Raw genomic sequence first — 20,007 nt, 5'->3', positions numbered from 1 at the left:
TAGTTTTTTCCTTTAAAGACATTTAATTTGTAGAACTTTGTGTAAAAAACAGACAAGTAAGAAACTCAACAGCCAATGGCAAAGAGTGCAACTCTGGACTGACCAACACAGCAAAGGTACATTACAGAAATGAAGACAAATAAAAATGAGCAAAGTAGGGCCAATTTCTTCACCCCAGCACGATTGTGAACAACAAAGGTACGCAACCATGTTCCAACCCAGCTCCCATTCTGTAATTACAGCCCTAAAGCGTGAAGACAACTTTAAGGACAGTTACTTGCACATATAAGGCTGATTGTGCTACACTGAGTAATAACAGAGGAAATCTGTTACTTTCTGTCAGGATCAGGCTCCAGACTTTTCTCCTCCTCCTCCTCCTCACACCTGGTTCAGTTTGGTGACAATGAGCACACGGACACACTGGTCGAAGCCCGAGCACACACACAAGCCTTGTTTGTCGGGGCTCCAGTCCAGGCTGTTGAGCGGCTGAGTGGACAGAGTGACGTTCTGCAGGAGGTTAAGAGACCCGGCCACGCCCACGTCGACCCCGTCCGAGTCCTTCTTCCTCCTTTGGGCAGGATATTCACTAGAAATGAAAAATGTATAAATACACAGCCGAGGATCTAGTAATGTAACGCTGGTATTTTATCTTATACTTACTATTTCCATAGGTGTAAGTTTCCTGCCCCCCCTGTGGTCATAAAAATGTCTCTGTTCTGAGGCAGATGTCTGACTTGCCAGATGGTTGATTTATGAGCCTAAAACAAAGAAAATTCATAATATTAAACCTAACAGTTGTTATTACTCATTCTTTCATTTTTTTGTTGACACTCATCACAGATGTGCTTTTAATTTTTACTGCAATGAATGACTTTAAATCCCCGTCATAAATAAAATGTAGAATTATTTTGATAGAATTGCAATGTAGTCTTCATTTTGATCACATTATCCAGAGGAATAATTCATGGATGGAATTATTATTGGAGCAACTGTTGTCTTTTCCCAAGATTTGACCAAATGTTAGGAAAGCTGAGGACCCTCAGAAACAGTTTTTAACTCAGACTCATTTGCATTTATACCGTTTCAAGCTTGATTGCCAAGCAATTTTTACATAAAAAACCTCAGAGAACATTTAAACAAAACCAACATTCTCGCTCTTCACAGGTTTCTGCACCTGTAGCAGCCACACACCCATCTGGCTGTCTCCACTCATCAGTTACCTTTTCAGAGACTGAGGCGAAGCCTTTGGTGGGGTGCTGGGTCCTCAAATCAAAGGTGTGGAATTTTCCTTCCAGTGATGTGGCTACCAGCTTGTTCATGTTGATGTTTTTTCTGTCAAACTCCACACAGCATACCTGCACACAGCATGAGGAAGAATGTCAAATCTTCTCATTGTATAACAGGCCTGCAGCGTGCAGAGTAATAAAACCTGATGTTGTTTGTAGTGTGTGAGGAAATGGACAAATCATCCTGTGGTTGTTGTAAAATATACATTCTTTCCTCATATTTACATTCAGCTTCTTCTAGTGTTCACATTCCACCGTTCTAGTTTAGCTTTCAGTGCCAAACAAACAACATGTGCAAGAATAAATGTATGCTAATAAAAGCATATTAGTACCGCATTAAGAGCTGCAACAGTCTTTGTGAGGCTGAGAGTTTGGTTTCTGTGGTGCCAGAATGTCTCCACAAACAAATTTCAAGAGGAAAATCTTTCTCAAATATTTACTGACTTAACAAATATCACATGCCACAAAGATTCCCACCATGTGTTGGTAGACATTCTTCTGACAACTTCACTACTATTTTCATACACAACTTACGCCATTTTTGATGTTAGTTTCCCATCGTAGACGCATATTCCGTAGATCAAAGAGTTTGATGTCTCCGTTGTCATAGCCGGCACACACACAGCGCTCCTCATCATTGAAGGCGTGGCCTGAAATAGAATAAGAAATGTTTTTATGTCAGAATGTTTGCCTTAAAGCACAGTTGGTGTAGTCATATTTTGCAATTTGTACACTGATTTAGTGATGTGAATATTACATGGCAGTAGTGCAAAGACAGCATATTTTAGGTTTTACAGACACACGTAGCTCTTCAGACACGGCAAATGCAGTTTTTTTAGATAACCAATCTAAGGTGGAGTGTTGTATTTTACCAAATGCAACTGTCCAACAGTCCCTCTTAGTTTCTCCTTCCACTGGCTCCATGTTGGCTACAGGCGTATCCTTTTGTCTGGGATCCCACACCTTTACTGTCCCTGAAATTAACACAAGAATTTCAAATTGATTATCTAACCTTTATATGATTATTTAACCTTTCAGTCATTGGTCAGAAGATACACACATACAGTACACACCATAACTGTGTGTTCTCACCATCTCTGCTTCCAGTGACTATCTCAGGTGCACCGTCAGCCATCCCCAGGCCACCAACACCATCTATACAATTCACTATTTCTTTGTGGGCCTTCACAGTATACACTGGTGTTCCAGGCATCTCTAGATTCCTGTGGGAAACCACATTCAACACAGAAATGCAGTTTAGGGGTTCAAGCTTTTTATGTGAATTAGGACAAGTGAGATTTATAGTAGGCTATAAGGCCAGAAGCTAAAGTACCATATACTGAGATTTCCATCAAAATCCCCAGTTGCTATGTGTCTTTGTTGGAGAGAGGTGGCCCCAAATGTACCACATTTTAAGGGCTTGGGTTTCTCTACCTGAAACACAAATAGTTTTTTTTATTCAGATTCCATTTTTTAAGTACACGCAGAATTAACGTGGGTGTGTTAAAGGAAATGCATGGCACTAGTGTTTCAGAGATGCAAATCACCGAACATAATGGGAACCACCAAAGCCATGATTTGCATGTGCTTTTCCATCATTAGTATTGGTGCATACCTCTGACTGCTATTGTGTTAGCCGTTACTATGGAGACACTAACCTAGCTCAGCAAGACTCTTCACTCCTGCATAATCTTGCCAACATAAAAGTCCGACTTACAGAGAGTTTTATTGGGGAAAAAGACAAAAGAGAGAAATTTTTACTTGTTGTACATGTTACCTCTTTGATAAGCTGAACTTCTCCACGTTGCACTTCATATATCTGCATTACTCCTGTTCCTCTGGGAAAGTTCCCCAAGCAGATAAACCTCGCGCTACAGGGAATCCATTTACTGTCAAACACCGTGTAGTTAAGACTCTTTTGAATGTGCGTTATAATCTGCGGCTTTGCTAGTGGCGTTGACATCGTTGCTGCTTGGTCGGGAAAAAGCATAAAATGTTAAATGACTGATATTGTATATGCCGGATAGGTAAACCAATTGTGACGTTACTCGTTTTTCAGTACACACATACAACGAGGAGTGACAGACCCCGCCTTTTTCCTGTAGATGTCACTTCCTAGTATCTACGGAAGCCGGGAGTGGTACATTTGTAAAGGTATTGCTTTCTGTGGTTTTTCGATTATTGTTATTATTATTATTGTTGTTGTTGTTGTTGTTGTTGTTGTTGCACTAAATGAGTAATGACAAATTCAAACGTAATCTTACTTCTGTTACCTTTTTAAAGTCAATTTAAACCTCCTTTATAGTCGACACAGAAAACTCTTAGCAGTGGTGGTGTATATCACTTTTCAAAAACATATAAAATGAAGGAAACTCTGAATTCATAACATATATAATTAAATATTGGCTATATACATAGATACTTTAATAAACGATTTCAAATGTAACACATGGAAACACAGTTTGGGTTTCAAATAGGAAAAAATATGATTTGGGACTACAAATTTAATTATTCTGGCAAAACATTTTATACATACGTGGTAACGTCTAAAGATCACCCCTATATTTAATACATATCTAAATGAGATATGTAAAAGATATCTAAAATATTATAATGTTATGAATTCCTGATTGAACGCTTGTGGGGACTTCAGTTTGTTTTTGATTTGTTGGGGGGGGGGGGGGGTTAATTTTAAGCAAGATAAAATGAAAAACAAAAACAACAACAAATCATATTCACAATTGTGAATTTCGATGCACCGGAAGTAGCCTCAACCATGTCAAAAAAGTAAATGTGAAGCTGCCCAAAGATTTGCCTGAATATGCTGATAGACTTTACCTAAACAAAGTGTGCATTTGAAACAGGAAAACAAAATTGAATATTTCTTTACATATTGTTCAAAATCCACAAACTCTATGAGCCGGATATATTTACTAAAGCATTGACAAGAAATATTTCTTGTGTACAGGCGTCAATACCTTGTTTGGGTCCTTTTTGCTGCACGAGGGTTCCCCCATGCCTCCGTGTCTTTCGTTCTCACTAGTTTTGGTAATTTAGTCTAACTTAAAATTTATTTTGCCATGGATACAGATAAAATTTCAACTACGCCAGCTGGCGAGACCGCGGACATTGCACACAACACGGATTCTTTCACAAAAGTAAAATCTAAGAAGTGTCAAAAACGAAAACGTGAACAAGATGGAGCAGACATGGACACAGAGGAGTCGGTGGTCAGCAAACGACCACAGTTTCCGCCGATTTCTGGCGACAAATTAACGGTGAGTAGTGCGTTTTTAAAAGGGAAAGAATCAGGTTTGTTTTCATTGTGAAAGAAGTTGCTCTGGTAGCGACTAAAAGCTTGTTTAATGACAACGTATGACTTGAATACTATCGCACTGTGGCTTACGTAATTCAGGGAGAAAGCAGTAAAGTAAAGGCTCATTACATGTAGTGTACATACTTTAATTGATATGATTAATAAATTTGTTTCAGGGGCCAGATGAGATGCGCAAAATCCCCGTCCCAGCTAACAGATATACCCCACTAAAGGAGAACTGGACTAAGATATTCACAGCAATTGTGGAAAATCTTCAGCTCCAAGTTCGGTTTAACCTGAAAACTAGGAATGTGGAGATCAAAGTAGGTTTCCCTATCCAAAATGTGAGTTCATTTATTAAAAACCCACAATTGTTTCCAATAATAGTGTGTTGTCCCTACTTTTTGCAGACTTGCAAAGAAACCCAGGATGTTGGTGCTCTCACTAAAGCTGCAGACTTTATAAAGGCATTTGTTTTAGGATTCCAGGTTGAAGTAAGTACCTTCATAGAATGATCTTTTAGAAGGGCGTGTCATATTATTAAATGTCTTATTTAGTCCTGTCTGATGTTTGTGTCTAGTAGCCAAATAGTTGCTGCACATTTGGCTTATGATCTGACAGACAAAATGTCTCTTTTCAGGATGCCTTAGCTCTTATGCGGTTAGATGAGCTTTTCCTGGAAAGTTTTGATATCACAGACGGTAAGATTACATGTACATTAAGTCGTATTAAACGCTTTTGGTGTGGCAGCATATGATATTACTCAGCGTCTGATCCCTCTGGTCAGTGTTTAACTAATTTGACATAATTTGGTTTGGCAGTTAAACCTCTAAAGGGAGATCACTTGTCCAGAGCCATAGGAAGAATCGCAGGCAAGGGAGGAAAAACAAAATTCACCATTGAAAATGTCACCAAGACTCGGATTGTACTTGCAGACACGTGAGCATTCCTTGTTATTTTTATTGTTTAAATCTTTCATTTACTTTTAACCAGTTAACAGGAGTATTTATGCTCTGGATCCCAGATCAGAAATACAAAAGCATGATGACGTATAGGTTGACAAAGACTGTCCTTATAAGCATTTCAATGTTGTTTTACAGAAAAGTTCATATTTTGGGGTCTTTCCAGAATATCAAGATGGCCAGGACAGCGATATGCAACCTAATTTTAGGTAAAATGTTTTTTTTAGCACTCAATCAATAGAGTGAAAGGTGTAATCACATGTTTGATGTCACATTTAGAACACAACCCTTTGAATGTATTTGTGGTACTAAGCGCTAACCTTTGTAAATCCCTTTTGTGCCTACAGGAAGTCCACCATCAAAGGTCTACGGCAACATCAGGGCAGTAGCTAGCCGGGCTGCAGAGAGATTCTGAACTCTTCCAGGCTCCAGTGTTTATTTATAGCGCCTCATTCGCTCCAGGAGTTGCTGTATTATTGAGTTGGGGTACAGTCATCCGTGAGCGACTGCAGCTGTACAGATGTTGCACATCCACAGGACTACAGGCTGTGAGACTGTAGATTTTCCTCACCTGAAGTTCAGATGCAGAACTCCCATTTGAACTAATAGCAGGTGAATACTTTTCTGTCCCTTGGACTTAATAATGGACAGTTGGCAAAATATTTGTACGTGTAATGATCCAAAATACGAGCCAAACAAATCACATGTACATGTGGGAGCGTGATTGTGTGAATAAATTTCAATCCCCACTAAAAAAAACATTTTTGAAGTGTTTCCACTAAACAATGTTCAAATGGGGACAGAACCCTTACAAATGTGACAAACCTTTTACTTTCAACATTTCAAAGTTTATTTAAATTTTGTTTAATTTTCATACAGTATCAAGTTTCCAACAGTCCCACAGCATAAGATGCAGCATGCAGAAAAGGAAGAAAAAAAAAAAGAAAGATGGTTCTCAAACATAAATTTCAGATATTCCCACACAAACTAAAAAAAGAATCCAAAGTCCCTCAGAAAAAAAGCACTTACAAACTAAAGCGCAATCTGAACTATACAGAGATGCCAGAGCTGCATTTAACAAATACTTATATACAAAAAAGAAAATCAAAACATCAAAAGTTCCCCTTTAAGCTGATTACAGTGTGTGGCAGTTTGAAACAGGATCAGATATGCAACTTTTACTGGAATAGAAGCATTTTGCTGACCCGGACAAAATACAAAAAAGTTACATGTAGTTCATTTGGATTACCTCTCATAATATGTGTTTACCAAGTTTGGCAACATCCATATTGTATACCATTAAATTCTTAAATATATTAACATCACCATCCATGTGTAAACAAGAGGATTATTTCAAAAATTGATTTACATGCACAACAAAAATATAGTTCCATGTCATGCAAGCACAGGGAGGCCCAAGCCGTGCAGAGCTTTGGGGTTAGGGACAACAGAGCACTCCAGAGTCACACCTCTGACAGAAAACTCCTCAAACCGGCAGTCGGCCTCCGAATCAAAACCAGAAAGCTACCCCGATGCAGTTTATGGTAGAAAGCGTGTTTCCCTTTGAAATTGAGATTTGGTTTAATGTCTTCTCTCGCTGTATTAGTGGGTTAAAGGTGGAGGATGAGGCTATTTTAACGTCAAGCGGGAGAGGAAGCCAACTTTTGAAATGTATACTTTAAAAAACCCTATATGATACAGTCGACCCCGCTGCACACCGATCAACACAAGATCCCAAGTGTGTTGCTTTGAGGGAACTGTCCTGCATGGCGAGGGGAAGGTGAAGTCCTTTTTCCTCATTAACAGATGATGAAACATAATAACACACACTGGTTAAAAAAATGCTGCTTGTAGATAAGTCTCTTAATTTGCTATATACTTGCACAGGCTGTATAATCGCACCATTTCTCACTCTCCTTTTAAACCTCTGCTGATTTCAGTCCATTAATCTGTGAGAGCAGAGCTGTACTTTGCATTGCAGATCGGCACAATACAAAAATGCTATAAACTGAGTAAACCACTCATCTGCTTTGTAGCCACAAATTACTTATGGAAAAAAGAATCTTGGCATGTACCTATATTTTCAAGACAGAAAACAAGGATAATCTGCAACAATATAAACACATTCGTCAGTATGAGGGAAACTAGCTCACTTAACACAAAAAGAAAAATCTAAATCGTCTTGTTAAGGGTGGAAGCCTTACTGGTCTTCTCCCCACTGCTTGTACAGCTTAAACGGGACAATCGGGTCAAAATGTGAAAATGAACTGTAAATATTACATGTGTTGGTGCAGCTAAAAGCGTTTCCCAGCATGAATGGCAGCCGTGATGATACTTAATGACCTGGACTGGATATGTTCTAGTTGGCACTTCATACCCTACTGTATTGAAGTCAAGTGTTAAAATACTATTCACTTCCCCTCATCAGACAACCATAGATATAACGTGTATTTTTTTCTTTATAAAAGACAAAATAAATATCAAAAATAACAGTTAACAAAAATGGATGCAATATGAACAAGCCAACCAGCCTCTCGCTACACCCCCCCTTTCTCCCCAATCCGATATTAGACGCTCTTGCAAGTGACAGATGCCCTTCAGTCTCTTAAAGTGCTACGACCGGGTTATTGAGAGGAATTACAGTCCAATTACACTTCTAAGTTGGCTTCACGAGGCCTGTGGTTTTTTTAAAAGTAAAAAGTGGCTTCATGTAGAGAGCGAGAGACGGAATACTTCCATTGAGTTACAGAGAGCATTTTTGCCGGACGTCATGAGCAGATCTTCAGAGATGGTGGAGAAAGCGGCTGTCGAGGAGGAAATGGGGGGAGTCGGCAAGCAGAGGGGTGCTCACACATCCACCACCATCTTTTTGTGTATATCAAGACCACCGACCACCTGCGGACAGACAACATTTCCGTTAATGCAGCTGGAAAAACTTTGCAGAATTCCCAAATCAGAGCATCAAAATCGGCTTATCAGGATGGAATGTTTTGATTAGGGATAAATGCTTAAATGGGCTTTTGTACAGGAGATTATAGAATCTCACGGTCAAGTTTACCTGAAAGGGCTGCTGCATTATGACTGAATCCACTACGGAGCAGGTTTACTTCCTGAAACACCCTGATGAGTCCCACCCCCACTATTTTGTGTTCCACCTTCAATAAAGCTGAGACCATGAATGATTACTACAGTACAAGCTCGCTGTGAATGGTGAGTACACAAAAATGAATGTGAAACCAATTGAGCGGACCTCCTTTCATCCCATTTACTACTGTAGCCATTTTGACCGAGTCTATTTTCGTAAGTATTGTAATATTTTTACGCCCGACCAGCCTCTGATCAGGACAACCACAGCATGAGCCAGACTGAAACTATGTCACAGCATGATGTCTTTGAGCTGCGGTCCTCTGTGAAAAACAGGATGTAATAGTCTCCTGCGCCATCCTGGAAATACACTCCCACAAGGATGAGAGCCTTTTTAGTTCAAGGCTCTGGAGATGGAGCCATCAACTGTGGCGCCTGCCAGAATTACAAATGGTCTCTTTTATTTCAGAAAATGCTTTGCAGGGAAAACGCCCTCGACACTTTTTAGAGAAGATTAGCTGCACGGGTAGTTTTGCCTCTTAAATGAGACAATCGGACTGGGCCATGTTTCTTCTCCAACCTGCGGCATCAAACCCCAGAACACCCAGCCAGGGCTCAGACTTACTGCACAGAACTCTTCGAAGGATATCCTGCCATCTCCGTCCTTGTCTGCATTAATAATAGTCTTATCTACGATCTGCTGAAGCTGCGTGTCCTTCAGGTTGTTGCCCACCATCATCTTCAGCACCTGGAAGAGCTCTCCGTTGGAAATGTAGCCGTCTTTGTCCATGTCATAAATCCTGAAAGCAACTGTGACACAGAGTTTGGCATTAGGGTGGTGGCAGGAACAGCCGAGAGGCTGAGCAGATTATCTTTTAGTGTATATTCTATATCCAAGGGTCCAGGACCTTAATTCCCCATTCATAGTGTAGAATCACATTAATAATAGCAGCGAAGCCTCACACAGGACTAACAGAACAAATGAGGATCACCTTGGAGACACTCAACTTGGTTCTTTTTAGTTATTCTGATGAAAGAGACCATCGAACAGTTGGAAGAAGCATCTGCTAGTTGGCAGAAGTCGGCCTCTATATCAGACTTGAGATGCTCTGAATCAGAGCTGCTCTAGCTGCACACTGTTTGCACAAAGAGGCGCCTTTACTTACATCGAAGCTTCTGTTCCTTGTCTCCTTTGACACTGAATTGCGAGACTCCCTCAATGAACTCTGCAATGAGGAGAACAATCTAAGCTTCGCTGTGTTATCCATCACACACTAAAGCAAATATTCAGAGCTCAAACCATTATTTACTGAGGATGTAGCCGCATAAATACATAAACCTCATTCACATACCTTTAAAGTCTACTTCTCCATTCCCATCCGTGTCAAATATGTCGATGACCCTTTGCACCAGCGGGTTCTGTTGGAGCTCTGGCAGCGACATGAACTCCTCCACACTGAGGGAGCCAGAATTATCTAGGTCGAGTTTCTTAAACCTCTTCCCTAGCCTCTTAATCTCATCAGCATCAACTGGACAAAGACAAAAAGAGAGATGGTGGTAAGGTCTACATGCCACATTATTATATCCATGTATCTGATTTTGCTATCTACCTCCCGGATCATCGAAACTGCAGCAACGTTTCAAGTGAGCACAGGTTAGATACGTCTGTTCTGACACCCACAAGCAACAGGACAAAGGAACAAAAGAAGAAAATGTCCAGAGGGGATAGAAAAATAACCAGTGCATGTTTCACCTGCAGCAACATTCTTCCAAGGTGGGTGAGGACACACATGGATCAGGCCTGTGGATATTTATGAAGAATACCAATATTTGAAGCTAACGCACAGATAGTCAGAAAGGTATCACGGACCACACACAATTATCTTAAGACTTAAAAACTCTGCAGCCCCTAATAAAAGCTCCAAACATTATATACCTTGCATAAAATATGATGCAATAGGCAAAGGTTGAAATACAATTGCAAAGTTAGGATCTTCAAACTCACAGCAGCTGTTTTCTACTGGTGTTTTCGGAACATGTTGATCCTTTTTCCTCCGGCCATCATTCACAATCTGAATTCCCCGTCCACTGAGGTGAACGACGCCAAGTGTAATCCGCACGCAATAACAAAGCCACTCCACAATCATGATATAAGCTCATTCATGCTGTGTGGTCACATGACCCAGCAGACCAACCCTACGCTACTACGACGACACCTATTAAATCTGGGATGGGAAATGACACGTGTCACATAATCCTGACGCATCGTCAAGAAACTGAAGGTTTTTAACATGTGATTTCCATCAGGAAGATGCAGGAGTAAGAAAGAAACGTGAGAATGTTAAAAACCGACCACCACAGAAGCTGTCCTGAAAGCGAAGCCTGGACCTGTGGCGGTTTCAGAGAACATTTAAGGAGCTAGCAAAATTAGCAACCAACTAAAGAAACAAGGAACATCTTCAGACTGTAACAAAGTTGTCTGAACTGCCTCACACCTTTGTGTAGACAGGAGTGGATCAAACTAATGTTAAATATCCACTGCAATTATCTACTATTCAAACCATCATGAAAGGAGATTATGTTGTCTCTTGCCTCAAAAATGATTCAACTACAGCGTCCAAATCAGTCACCAGTAAAATAGCTTTATTAAACTGATTAATAACCACTACTGAAGGTAGTGTTCATCAAGCCTTGTTTGAACAGGAAACAGCCAATCAGTACAACAGGAATGTATTTTTATCTAAATGAAGCAGACTGGGGCACCGGTTTATTGATTAGTTTTTGTGCCACTGACATCATACATACACAATACATAATTCATATCTGCACACAGACAAAATCTCCTCATCTCCACAGGATGTGTGTCAGTGGGAGAATCTGAACCATCGGCTGGCCTCTGACATCAAACACGTCCTCATCAGCCTCCTGTTTCCTGGTGATAGCATACGACACCAGCCTGGTAGGTTGAAGTTTAGTGAGGGACAGTAATGTAAGCTAACGCACTAAACATAATCTGTGCAATTTTGTCTAATAGGACAAGGAAGGAGTCAGAGAGGACATCTCATATGTTCCCGTTCCTGCAGCGTAAATGGACTATCGTCACATTTGAAGGCTCAGATCCTTGCATTTGATTTACTTTTAAATAATTCTCATAAGAACTTGAGGTGCTGTCAGGAAAATGCATGGATCCTTAAATATTAAAGCATTAATTACAGTCTTAGTTTAAGCAAATTGACTTGCAAAAGGTCAGGAGTTTCCTGATATATAGTAACAGGATATTCATGGCAAACAACCTATAATCTAAAAGAGACAATTTTACCAACTCCAAAAAGCAGGATGTCCTCACCTAAAGTGCTTCCTGAAGAGGCTGCTCAGTCCCGCAGACCTCTCACTCTGCTATGCTAATGAGCAGCTCTCAGGGAGGCCCAATGTAACTGTGAGATGATTATGATAATCTCATATTCTCCACCACAGAGCAATACACACACTTTCATAAGCATTTCATGCATCCTCAACTGCTCTGTTACTTAGCAACTGGAACCCATCTGCCCCCCCACCCAAACAGACAGACAGTGCTCAAGCTTAGTGTCTGAGCTAACGCAGGTTTCCAGTGAACAGCAGCTGCTGATACTGGAATCTAATGTGGGTCCATATTGTTTTCCTGTTCACCACTTTGTGTGGCATCATCAACGACAGACCTTTCTATCTGTACTCAGACTAAGATGGCAATACCCTAATTTTGGGCGGCCTTGTTTACTGTCCAGTAGATCTTTTTCAGCCCGCAGTATCATCTGAACTGTCAAACACCCTCCATTTAACAGTAGCACAGCTGTGCAAACTGAAACGTGCAGTCGGCTTTTCCAGCCCATTTTTGTTTTAATTATGAAAAACACAATGTTCCCAAAATGTCATTAGTGATTTCTGTCCTCTCAAGCATGCATCACCCCCCCACACATCACATGTGACTGCGTTAACGGCGATTCTCAACGGGAATGTGCTATAATAGAGAGCCAACCGCAACCTGCATGTTACAGATAATTACAGCCTGCTGTGTGTGGCAGCCCAAATGTACACGATGAGCTGTGAAAGTGGGTAAACATGAGGAAGGTACTGTAGAGTGTATTAGAGTGCAATAATTACATGTATCTGCAAAATGACACTGCTAATTAGCACCGTAGCCTGACATCGTGGATTAAAACCTCCTGCGACTCAGTCTAACGGACGTGATGTGTGATCTGAGGACCTTCTGAGCTCTCCTGTTGTCGTTTCTCCTGCTGTTTTTATCTCCTACACTAAAGAAGCTCATATTAACGCAGTCCTTTAGTACCGTCTCTCACGCTGCACAGTGTGTGAAACTAAACAGGAGATCAGTGCAGCTCAGTGCATTAGGTGCTCTGATAATGTACAACTCATCTGCACAGACCAAACCGTGGATGAAGCAGGGCAGCGCTCTAGTGTATTTTTAGCCACGCTGTCATCAGAAAACCCCCGACTTACCCCGCTAACAGAGGCTCTGGCTGCCGCCCTCAGGGAAACCCCTAGCAACAAGAAACTCCAGTGAGTCGCCTGTCGTTTATTTTGGGTGGCCACAAACAAGCCCTCCATGGTTTGAGGGGGGGGGGGGGGTTTGCGTGCATGTGTGAGCGCACCGGGTCGAAAGCGGCGGAGCTGAGTGGGCGTGTGCATGCGCTTTCAGAGTGTGTGTGGAGGTGTGTGTGGTGTATGCACGCTCACAAGTAGGCCATTAAATTTTGCTTGATCTAAGCACCGATAAGAGGAAAGTGGCCTCTACATGGATCTACGTGGTCGAGTAGCTGAGCTGAACGCGCTATGAGGGCAGGCACTGGCCTGTGGATGCAAGAATGTGTTAGCTCATGTATCACCGAGGGGGGTAATGATTGAGGTGAGGCTCAGTAAACCTGACCTGACCAGAAGACTGATGCCTGCCTGTCAAGACATGACGGGCCGAGCAGCTGCTCCGCTGGGAACTGTGACACTGCACACACGGATTTGTCCACCCAGTGTCCAGACTTTTTTTTTTGAAGAAGAAGGGGAGGGGTGAAAAGAAAGAGGAGTTTTGGCTCCTACTTATTTCTCCTTTGAATTGTGAAGTGCTGCTTCATACGTCCTCCACACGGATGTTTGGAACCATTACTGAGACTAGATTAACAGTTATGTGACGACATAATAATGGGTTCCCTCAATTTCACTGATTTGTCACCGTCTCGCTGCTGATGAGACTCAAGCAGGGAATCTGTTTTCCATGTTAAACCCATCAATGCAAGCAGAGACATCTGCAATCTGCGGGGATGTCTGAACAACACAGGGTTGTGCTGAAGACAAAGGAACATGACTCACCACCTTGAGCCTTCCTCCTTAAAGCATAACAATGTCTTACTGGGAGGTATTTTGAAATTTACTAAACTGAAATTCAGAAATGAGAAGAAGCAAAACCAGAAAATACTTACAATGCGAGCACATCTCCAGGGGGTAACTGGCTTCATTTCCCTGAGGAGAGAGAAACAAAAGGGTTGATGTTTGAAGCTGCCTGTAAATGAAGTTAGCACTCGCAAACAAACACTGGTGGCGGCAGCACGTGGAAAGCAGTGGCAGATTAATTTAGACATCGCGAACTTTTTAAAAACAGGAAACAGGTTGCGCAGTTGTCCTTTTTAGATACTCCGTTATCATTCAGAAACATAAAATATGAGAGGGTGTGTCTTGGAAGTCTTCCACGTGGTGCTCCAACAAAGGCATTACTGCCTTTCATGAAGGGCTGCAGCAAAGTACAATAAAAACAACGATTCAAGTCACATATAAGGGCAGGGACCCAACTTGTGCAAAGTAAAGTCGACACCTGAGTAGGTCCAAGTGTGCCCCCTCATTTGTATCATATATTACAGAGAAGTCCTGCTAGCCCAGAGACGCTGCAGCAGCAAGTTTGCATTATTGGCTAATACTCAAAAGCCACAGCTCAGTCAACACTGCAGCGTCCAGCGAGCCAGAGCGTGATAGCCGGAGGAGGAGTGGGGATGGACGCTCGCACGAGAGCCACTGCGGAGGCCCTGCTGTGCAGAGGTGGGGCTGTGAGGATGTGGAGTCTGTGTTGATGCTCCGGGCCTGAAAGCTATTGACCAGAACGGCCCAGCTAGCCCGATCAAAAGTCATGAATAAGATTCTATTGGGTGTGAAATTTATACAACTATCATGGAGATGTGTAATTTTACAAAATTGTTGGCACATTGAATTCAGACTGCAGGGAAAGTAGGAGGGCGCATGAGTAGTGGAATACTACTGAATAATCATTACACGAGGATGCTGCCGCTGCAACTGTTAGCATGGTGCTAATCACAGATCACAGCTCTGTTAGGATTTAAACTCATTGTTCAGCCTTAAGTGAAGATGAAGGACTGTTCCTCTTAACAACAGGTGAAAGCAAACATCCAAAAGCAACATTAGTATTTCCTCAGGCTTTACTGCTACCACACAACGGACTTAACTCAGAATCTCAGGTGGTATTTTAAGAGCAGTAAGAAAAAAATAGGTAACACAGGATTAGTGGAGAGACTTAACGTTTGACAAGCTCTTAGCTGAGCAGAGCTCCATCATTTCACTGTGACATTACAGTGCCAGTCTCATTCTTTGAGTCTTCTCATCCAAACCTCTAAAAAGGTGCAATCATTTGGAATATGAATGGTCCTGTGCTAGTTTTTGATAATGGGCGAGGCAGCTTGAAGCCATGAATGATGAAAATATAATTAGAAATCTTTTATTCATTTCTGCCCCCCAAAAAAACCTTCAACACTGAAACATTAAAGCCACCAACCATCTATTAATAAGGATAATATCAACGTGAATCTGTGAACTTCACATGTTGGGCAAGTAAAAACTGTTTTTTACCTACTGACCACTGTAATATGTATGTAAAAAAGATTGAATAGAAAATAAAATTGAAAACATCTCATTTCACCTCATTGGTATCTTTTTATATAAGGTTGTGGACACTCAAATAAGTGCTAGAAGCAGGGTCTCTGGAGGTGAAGAGACTTACAGCAAAGCAGATTTGGGTTTGAGGATTACAGGTTTACTGAGGCCCGTCTAAGTTTACGAGTGTGGCTAACAAGCAAATCTTGTCATGTCTTCTGCTAAAGGCCACAAGATGCAGTTCGTGATCCTTGCTGCTCATTTCCAGAGAAGCAAATAGGGGGGTGATGATAATGATGATGCATAAATATTTACGAGTAAGCAAAGTGAAAAGGCATGTGGTATAGCTGTGAGGAAGAGAGACGGGGAGAGACCCGTGTTGGCTCATCAATAACGCATGCCTCATTCACAATCAATTAGACCTTAGCACGCCAAACACGTCTTGCATAATGAAAAGCCTGGCAATATCGCTGCTTCAACAGCACTACGGCCGACCCAAAAAACCCAGCTAATTATAGAACTGCACAGCCTAGTCACAACATCAGAGGCTGGGGAGTACATTACAGGGGGCTGCAGACGTCAAGGAGGAGAAGACGAGATTACTGTATTTGAGGCTTTTCTTTCCAAACAGGCTGGATCAAATCCATTTAGTCAACTGAGAGCTCACCATCACAGTTGAAAATAAACTGGAGAGTCAGCAGAATATGTTGGACTAAATGAGGTTCTGGGTTCCTGGCCCCATGCAGCCTCTGTCTAACCTAAAGTGGGAAGGGGCAGTGACACTATTCCTAAAAATAAATCAAAATGCTGCACAAGGCCAAATCAAACTCAATATCTAGAGCATCTAAAGTCACCTCGGCCCTAAGGAGATCTGGTATACTCTGGTATTCCTAATCAAGGTCATGGGAGGTGCTGGAGTCTCTCCATGCAGTCGCTTGGCGAGAGGTGGGGATTCACTCTGGGCAGGTCACCAGCACAGGACACAAACATTCACTCACAGCCAGGGACAAAATCAGAGCCTCCAAACAGGCTAATGCGCATGTTTCTGAACTGTGGGAAGGAACTGGGCAGCCTGAAGAAAACCCACGCAGGCACTGGGAGAACATGCAAACTCCACACACACCTGTGCCAACCTCTGCACCACCATGCAGCTGCAGGACCTGCTAGATTCGCTTGCAAAGATTCCCTGTAAACACGCAACACAAAAAAGAACTATTTCTGAAACAGTGACTGAGTTCCGGTGTCGAAAGGTAGTGAAGCAGATTTCAGGCCTGAAGAGGAACGGTTTTTAAAAGCAGCAACAGTAGGGAAGGCCGAGGAGCAGCTGCCCGACCGGGCGGTGGGTAGAATCCAGCTCCACCGTCGCCGCGCTTTTCATTTCCTGCATATTTTGCTGATTCACCGTGCTTCTTTCCATCCAGCACCAATTTTCTAGTGCTTGTATTTGTTTTAGGGACTGCAATCTTTCCCTCCTCTGGGGAGGGCAGAAAGAAGAGCTGCTCTTTCACATCAGCCTTGAAACTGAATGAATTCCTCCACTTTTCTGTTCAGCCAATAAAGAGCTAATAAAATGTGGCTTATAACATGGTGGCATCATAACTGGGAGAAATGAAGGATCTGTCCCAGAAACGACTCTGACGACGTCATTATTACATTACCTGCCTCCAATTCTGCGATATATGAGACCTTTTTATGTGCACGGTTGAGTATTAAGGGATCTCCAACAGATTCAGGTGTCACGTGAGAATATGGGAAAAAATGACCAAACCAGCAGAGTCCATTCCCATTTCTTCCCACAGATGCAGATTACCTGCAGAAGGACGGAAGGGCTTCATGCTGCCAGGCAAACGGATAATACTCAAGATTCAAGCTTTAGTCAGTGGTGATGAAGCTTTACTGTATTTATAGAGTTCAACTTATAACCAAATACACACTGAATAATGCGGCAACGCAGGAAGAAGGCCCAGGAGCACCATGACAAATGGGGAGGAGGTTTTTTACGTGTTAAAAAACAGTTGCTAAAGTGTTAATTCTTAATTTAGGGTATTTAAAAATAAGAAGAAGAATTTGAACCTTTTACAACGTCAGAGCACTACTGTGCACTTTGACTCTATCTGTTAAAACATTGACAAATCAGTAATTACAGACGCAACCTTTGACACCCTATTTATTAAAGTTCGCCTTGCGCTGATTACAAGGCTGAAAGAAAGGTGCGTGCGGGGAAACGCTGGTTCCAGTGCAACGCCAGCGCTGCAGTGGCGCAGTGGCTTGTGAGGGGAATAAATCCAGCTTGAGTGGGCTGCATGGAAGTGCAGCGTGGATCATGTAGGGTTGATCATCACTTCTGCTGCTGGTTTGCTGTGGCTTTTATCTCTTTTACATCAGCTCCAGCTCAATCTTTATGTGGGTGGTGCTTGATTGCAAGGCAGCATATGGTCCCCTCAGCATCAGATCATTTCACTACATGCTTAAGCAACTGCCTGTCCCTTCCCCCAACACCTCCCCACCACAGCTGAGAAGAATACATTTTGACAGGCCATAAGTTGGCACACTAGCTCTGTGACATGCGTGCTCTGAGTTTCTGCCCTCTGGCATTGAGCTGAGTTTTCTGCATGTCAAATGTAACAAGGTGTTCTTTGCATTGAGCAATTTAGATTAGCCCCACTGGATATGTGCTTAGTGTAGAGGCCACTGCTAATGTTGTTTGTTGTACTGCAGCATCATGAACCTTGTGTGCAGAATCAGCACAAGAGACAGTGTAAAGCCTCTGTGAGAACTTTTATCACCATGCAGAGGGACCTGAGCGTTGTGTAGCATTTTAATAAGAGAGTGTGCACAGGAGGAGTAAGGCAGTGGTGTAGCTGCAGTTCAGCTCCAAACAGAAACAATCATCTGGGCTTCCATTGTTACAGGTCGGGAAGGGTAGCAACATGCCAAAGGTACCGAGCAACTTTCCTTATTATCACCGTCACTGATAGAGTCACATGCGTTAAATAATGCTGGCAGCTTTGCCGCTGCAGGATCTTGGGGCAGCTACATGGATCTTTGCTCTCATGAGGTTTAGAGTCGATGCAATGTAACTTTGCAAAAGGTATACATTTACAATACCCAGCACCGTGCACCTTCAAGTCTAAATATCCCAATTGAGTTATTGAGGCCTGTGTTTGAGCTGTGGTCGAATGGGAGACAGCGGGGTGGAGGAAGGGCACCCTGAAGATACGCCCCTTGTTGCTGATTAGTGGCAATTCTCCTGTGCACTTCTCTTATTGGTGAACATAGTGAGCCTTTTTACCAACTAAGCGTCATATTACACACATACATGTATACATGCAATAAATGCATAGGTGAAGTGCACGGTGATCTGAGGCAGGACGAGCAGATCCTGTGGCCTATAATGGCAGCCTCCTTGAGAACCGCTGTAAATAATACAAACGAAGCCACGGCTTTTCCGTAAAGCCCTGGAGCTAAATCAGTACTCCGACTCTCCAGCCTGCCCTGTTAACGCAAAATAGCTTCTTGAATCAAAACACTTTTAACGTGGACAGTAAGTCTAAAGACGTGACTTGAGAAGGCGTTACATTACGCCTGCCTGGTGCGTGAAATATGGCCCAAACGGGTACTCGATCTGGCTGCTTATTTTGTCAGGAAAAGTAATTTACTTAAGCCTCGTTGGGAATTGAAGGGCTTTTCTGAGAGGGGTTGGGAAATATGTGGGCCACAGGCTTCAGGCTACTGTCAGCCCCGGGGTGCTCCTCGGAGGGAGCGCTGCAAGGAGCCAAAAGTGGGTCGAGAAGAGCGTTCTCTTCTCCTCGCAGCCCTCCGCGGTCGACTGTCAAGCTTGAAAACGCCACATCGTTCGATACATTGAATCGCAGGCCTGCCCGCTGGTGTGTTTACCAGCGGAAGGTAGGCTAAAATTAGGCGCTTTGCCGCTTACCATCTTGCAGGTCGGATGATGAAATCCAGGCGATGTGAACGGAAGAGAGGACACCAACACGCGGAGGGTCGCTCGGCTGCGGAGGGATATTTAAACACGCGTTCTCGGGATTCTCTCCGGGGTCTCGTCCTGGCTGCACACCCAGCTACAGACACCTTTCTCCGTCAATTTCTCCTTTACCGAGGTTTTCACTGCAGTGGCAAAGGGAGGGAGATCTGCTGGGAGGAGACAGTAAGCGGAGGAGGAGGCTCGGTTTGACAAGCAGGCGGTGGCGGGGGAGGTGCAGCACTACTGTACATCCGGGAACAAGGAGCTATATTTATTTATTTATACATTTCCTCACCTATAACTTTGTTCTCGACTGCCCCCTGACGGTGGCATGGGCGCACTACACGAACATGGCAATTACCGGTACACTAAATTCATAAATACGGAATTATTTTCCTTATTGATTGTCACTCCTCGTTTAGGACTGTAGAGAGTGAGATTTTACGTTAA

At 42.6% G+C, this 20,007-nt stretch overlaps 3 protein-coding genes across 3 annotated transcripts; 1 reads left to right on the top strand and 2 right to left on the bottom strand.

The window, feature by feature from the left end:
* Window positions 1-3,381, bottom strand: dnaaf10 (dynein axonemal assembly factor 10). The gene is made up of 8 exons (XM_057046548.1): window positions 3,064-3,381; window positions 2,620-2,720; window positions 2,379-2,509; window positions 2,159-2,260; window positions 1,821-1,936; window positions 1,221-1,355; window positions 661-758; window positions 1-586 (listed from the first exon to the last, which is right to left on the bottom strand). Exons 1-8 carry the CDS (start codon window positions 3,274-3,276, stop codon window positions 379-381), a joined length of 1,104 nt encoding a protein of 367 aa, XP_056902528.1. The 5' UTR covers window positions 3,277-3,381; the 3' UTR covers window positions 1-378.
* Window positions 3,382-4,267: 886 nt separating this feature from the next.
* Window positions 4,268-6,563, top strand: pno1 (partner of NOB1 homolog). The gene is made up of 7 exons (XM_057046544.1): window positions 4,268-4,564; window positions 4,779-4,925; window positions 5,013-5,096; window positions 5,243-5,303; window positions 5,424-5,541; window positions 5,703-5,773; window positions 5,912-6,563. Exons 1-7 carry the CDS (start codon window positions 4,367-4,369, stop codon window positions 5,977-5,979), a joined length of 747 nt encoding a protein of 248 aa, XP_056902524.1. The 5' UTR covers window positions 4,268-4,366; the 3' UTR covers window positions 5,980-6,563.
* On the bottom strand, window positions 6,391-19,808 carry LOC130533289 (calcineurin subunit B type 1). The gene is made up of 6 exons (XM_057046545.1): window positions 19,510-19,808; window positions 14,117-14,156; window positions 10,001-10,177; window positions 9,815-9,874; window positions 9,274-9,458; window positions 6,391-8,459 (listed from the first exon to the last, which is right to left on the bottom strand). Exons 1-6 carry the CDS (start codon window positions 19,510-19,512, stop codon window positions 8,412-8,414), a joined length of 513 nt encoding a protein of 170 aa, XP_056902525.1. The 5' UTR covers window positions 19,513-19,808; the 3' UTR covers window positions 6,391-8,411.
* Between the last annotated feature and the right edge of the window lie 199 nt (window positions 19,809-20,007).

Source organism: Takifugu flavidus, chromosome 11 (assembly GCF_003711565.1).
Source record: "Takifugu flavidus isolate HTHZ2018 chromosome 11, ASM371156v2, whole genome shotgun sequence".
In the NCBI taxonomy this organism is placed as follows: domain Eukaryota; kingdom Metazoa; phylum Chordata; class Actinopteri; order Tetraodontiformes; family Tetraodontidae; genus Takifugu; species Takifugu flavidus.
Note: the sequence above shows the minus strand (reverse complement) of the source record. Positions and strands in the feature narration are given on the sequence as shown.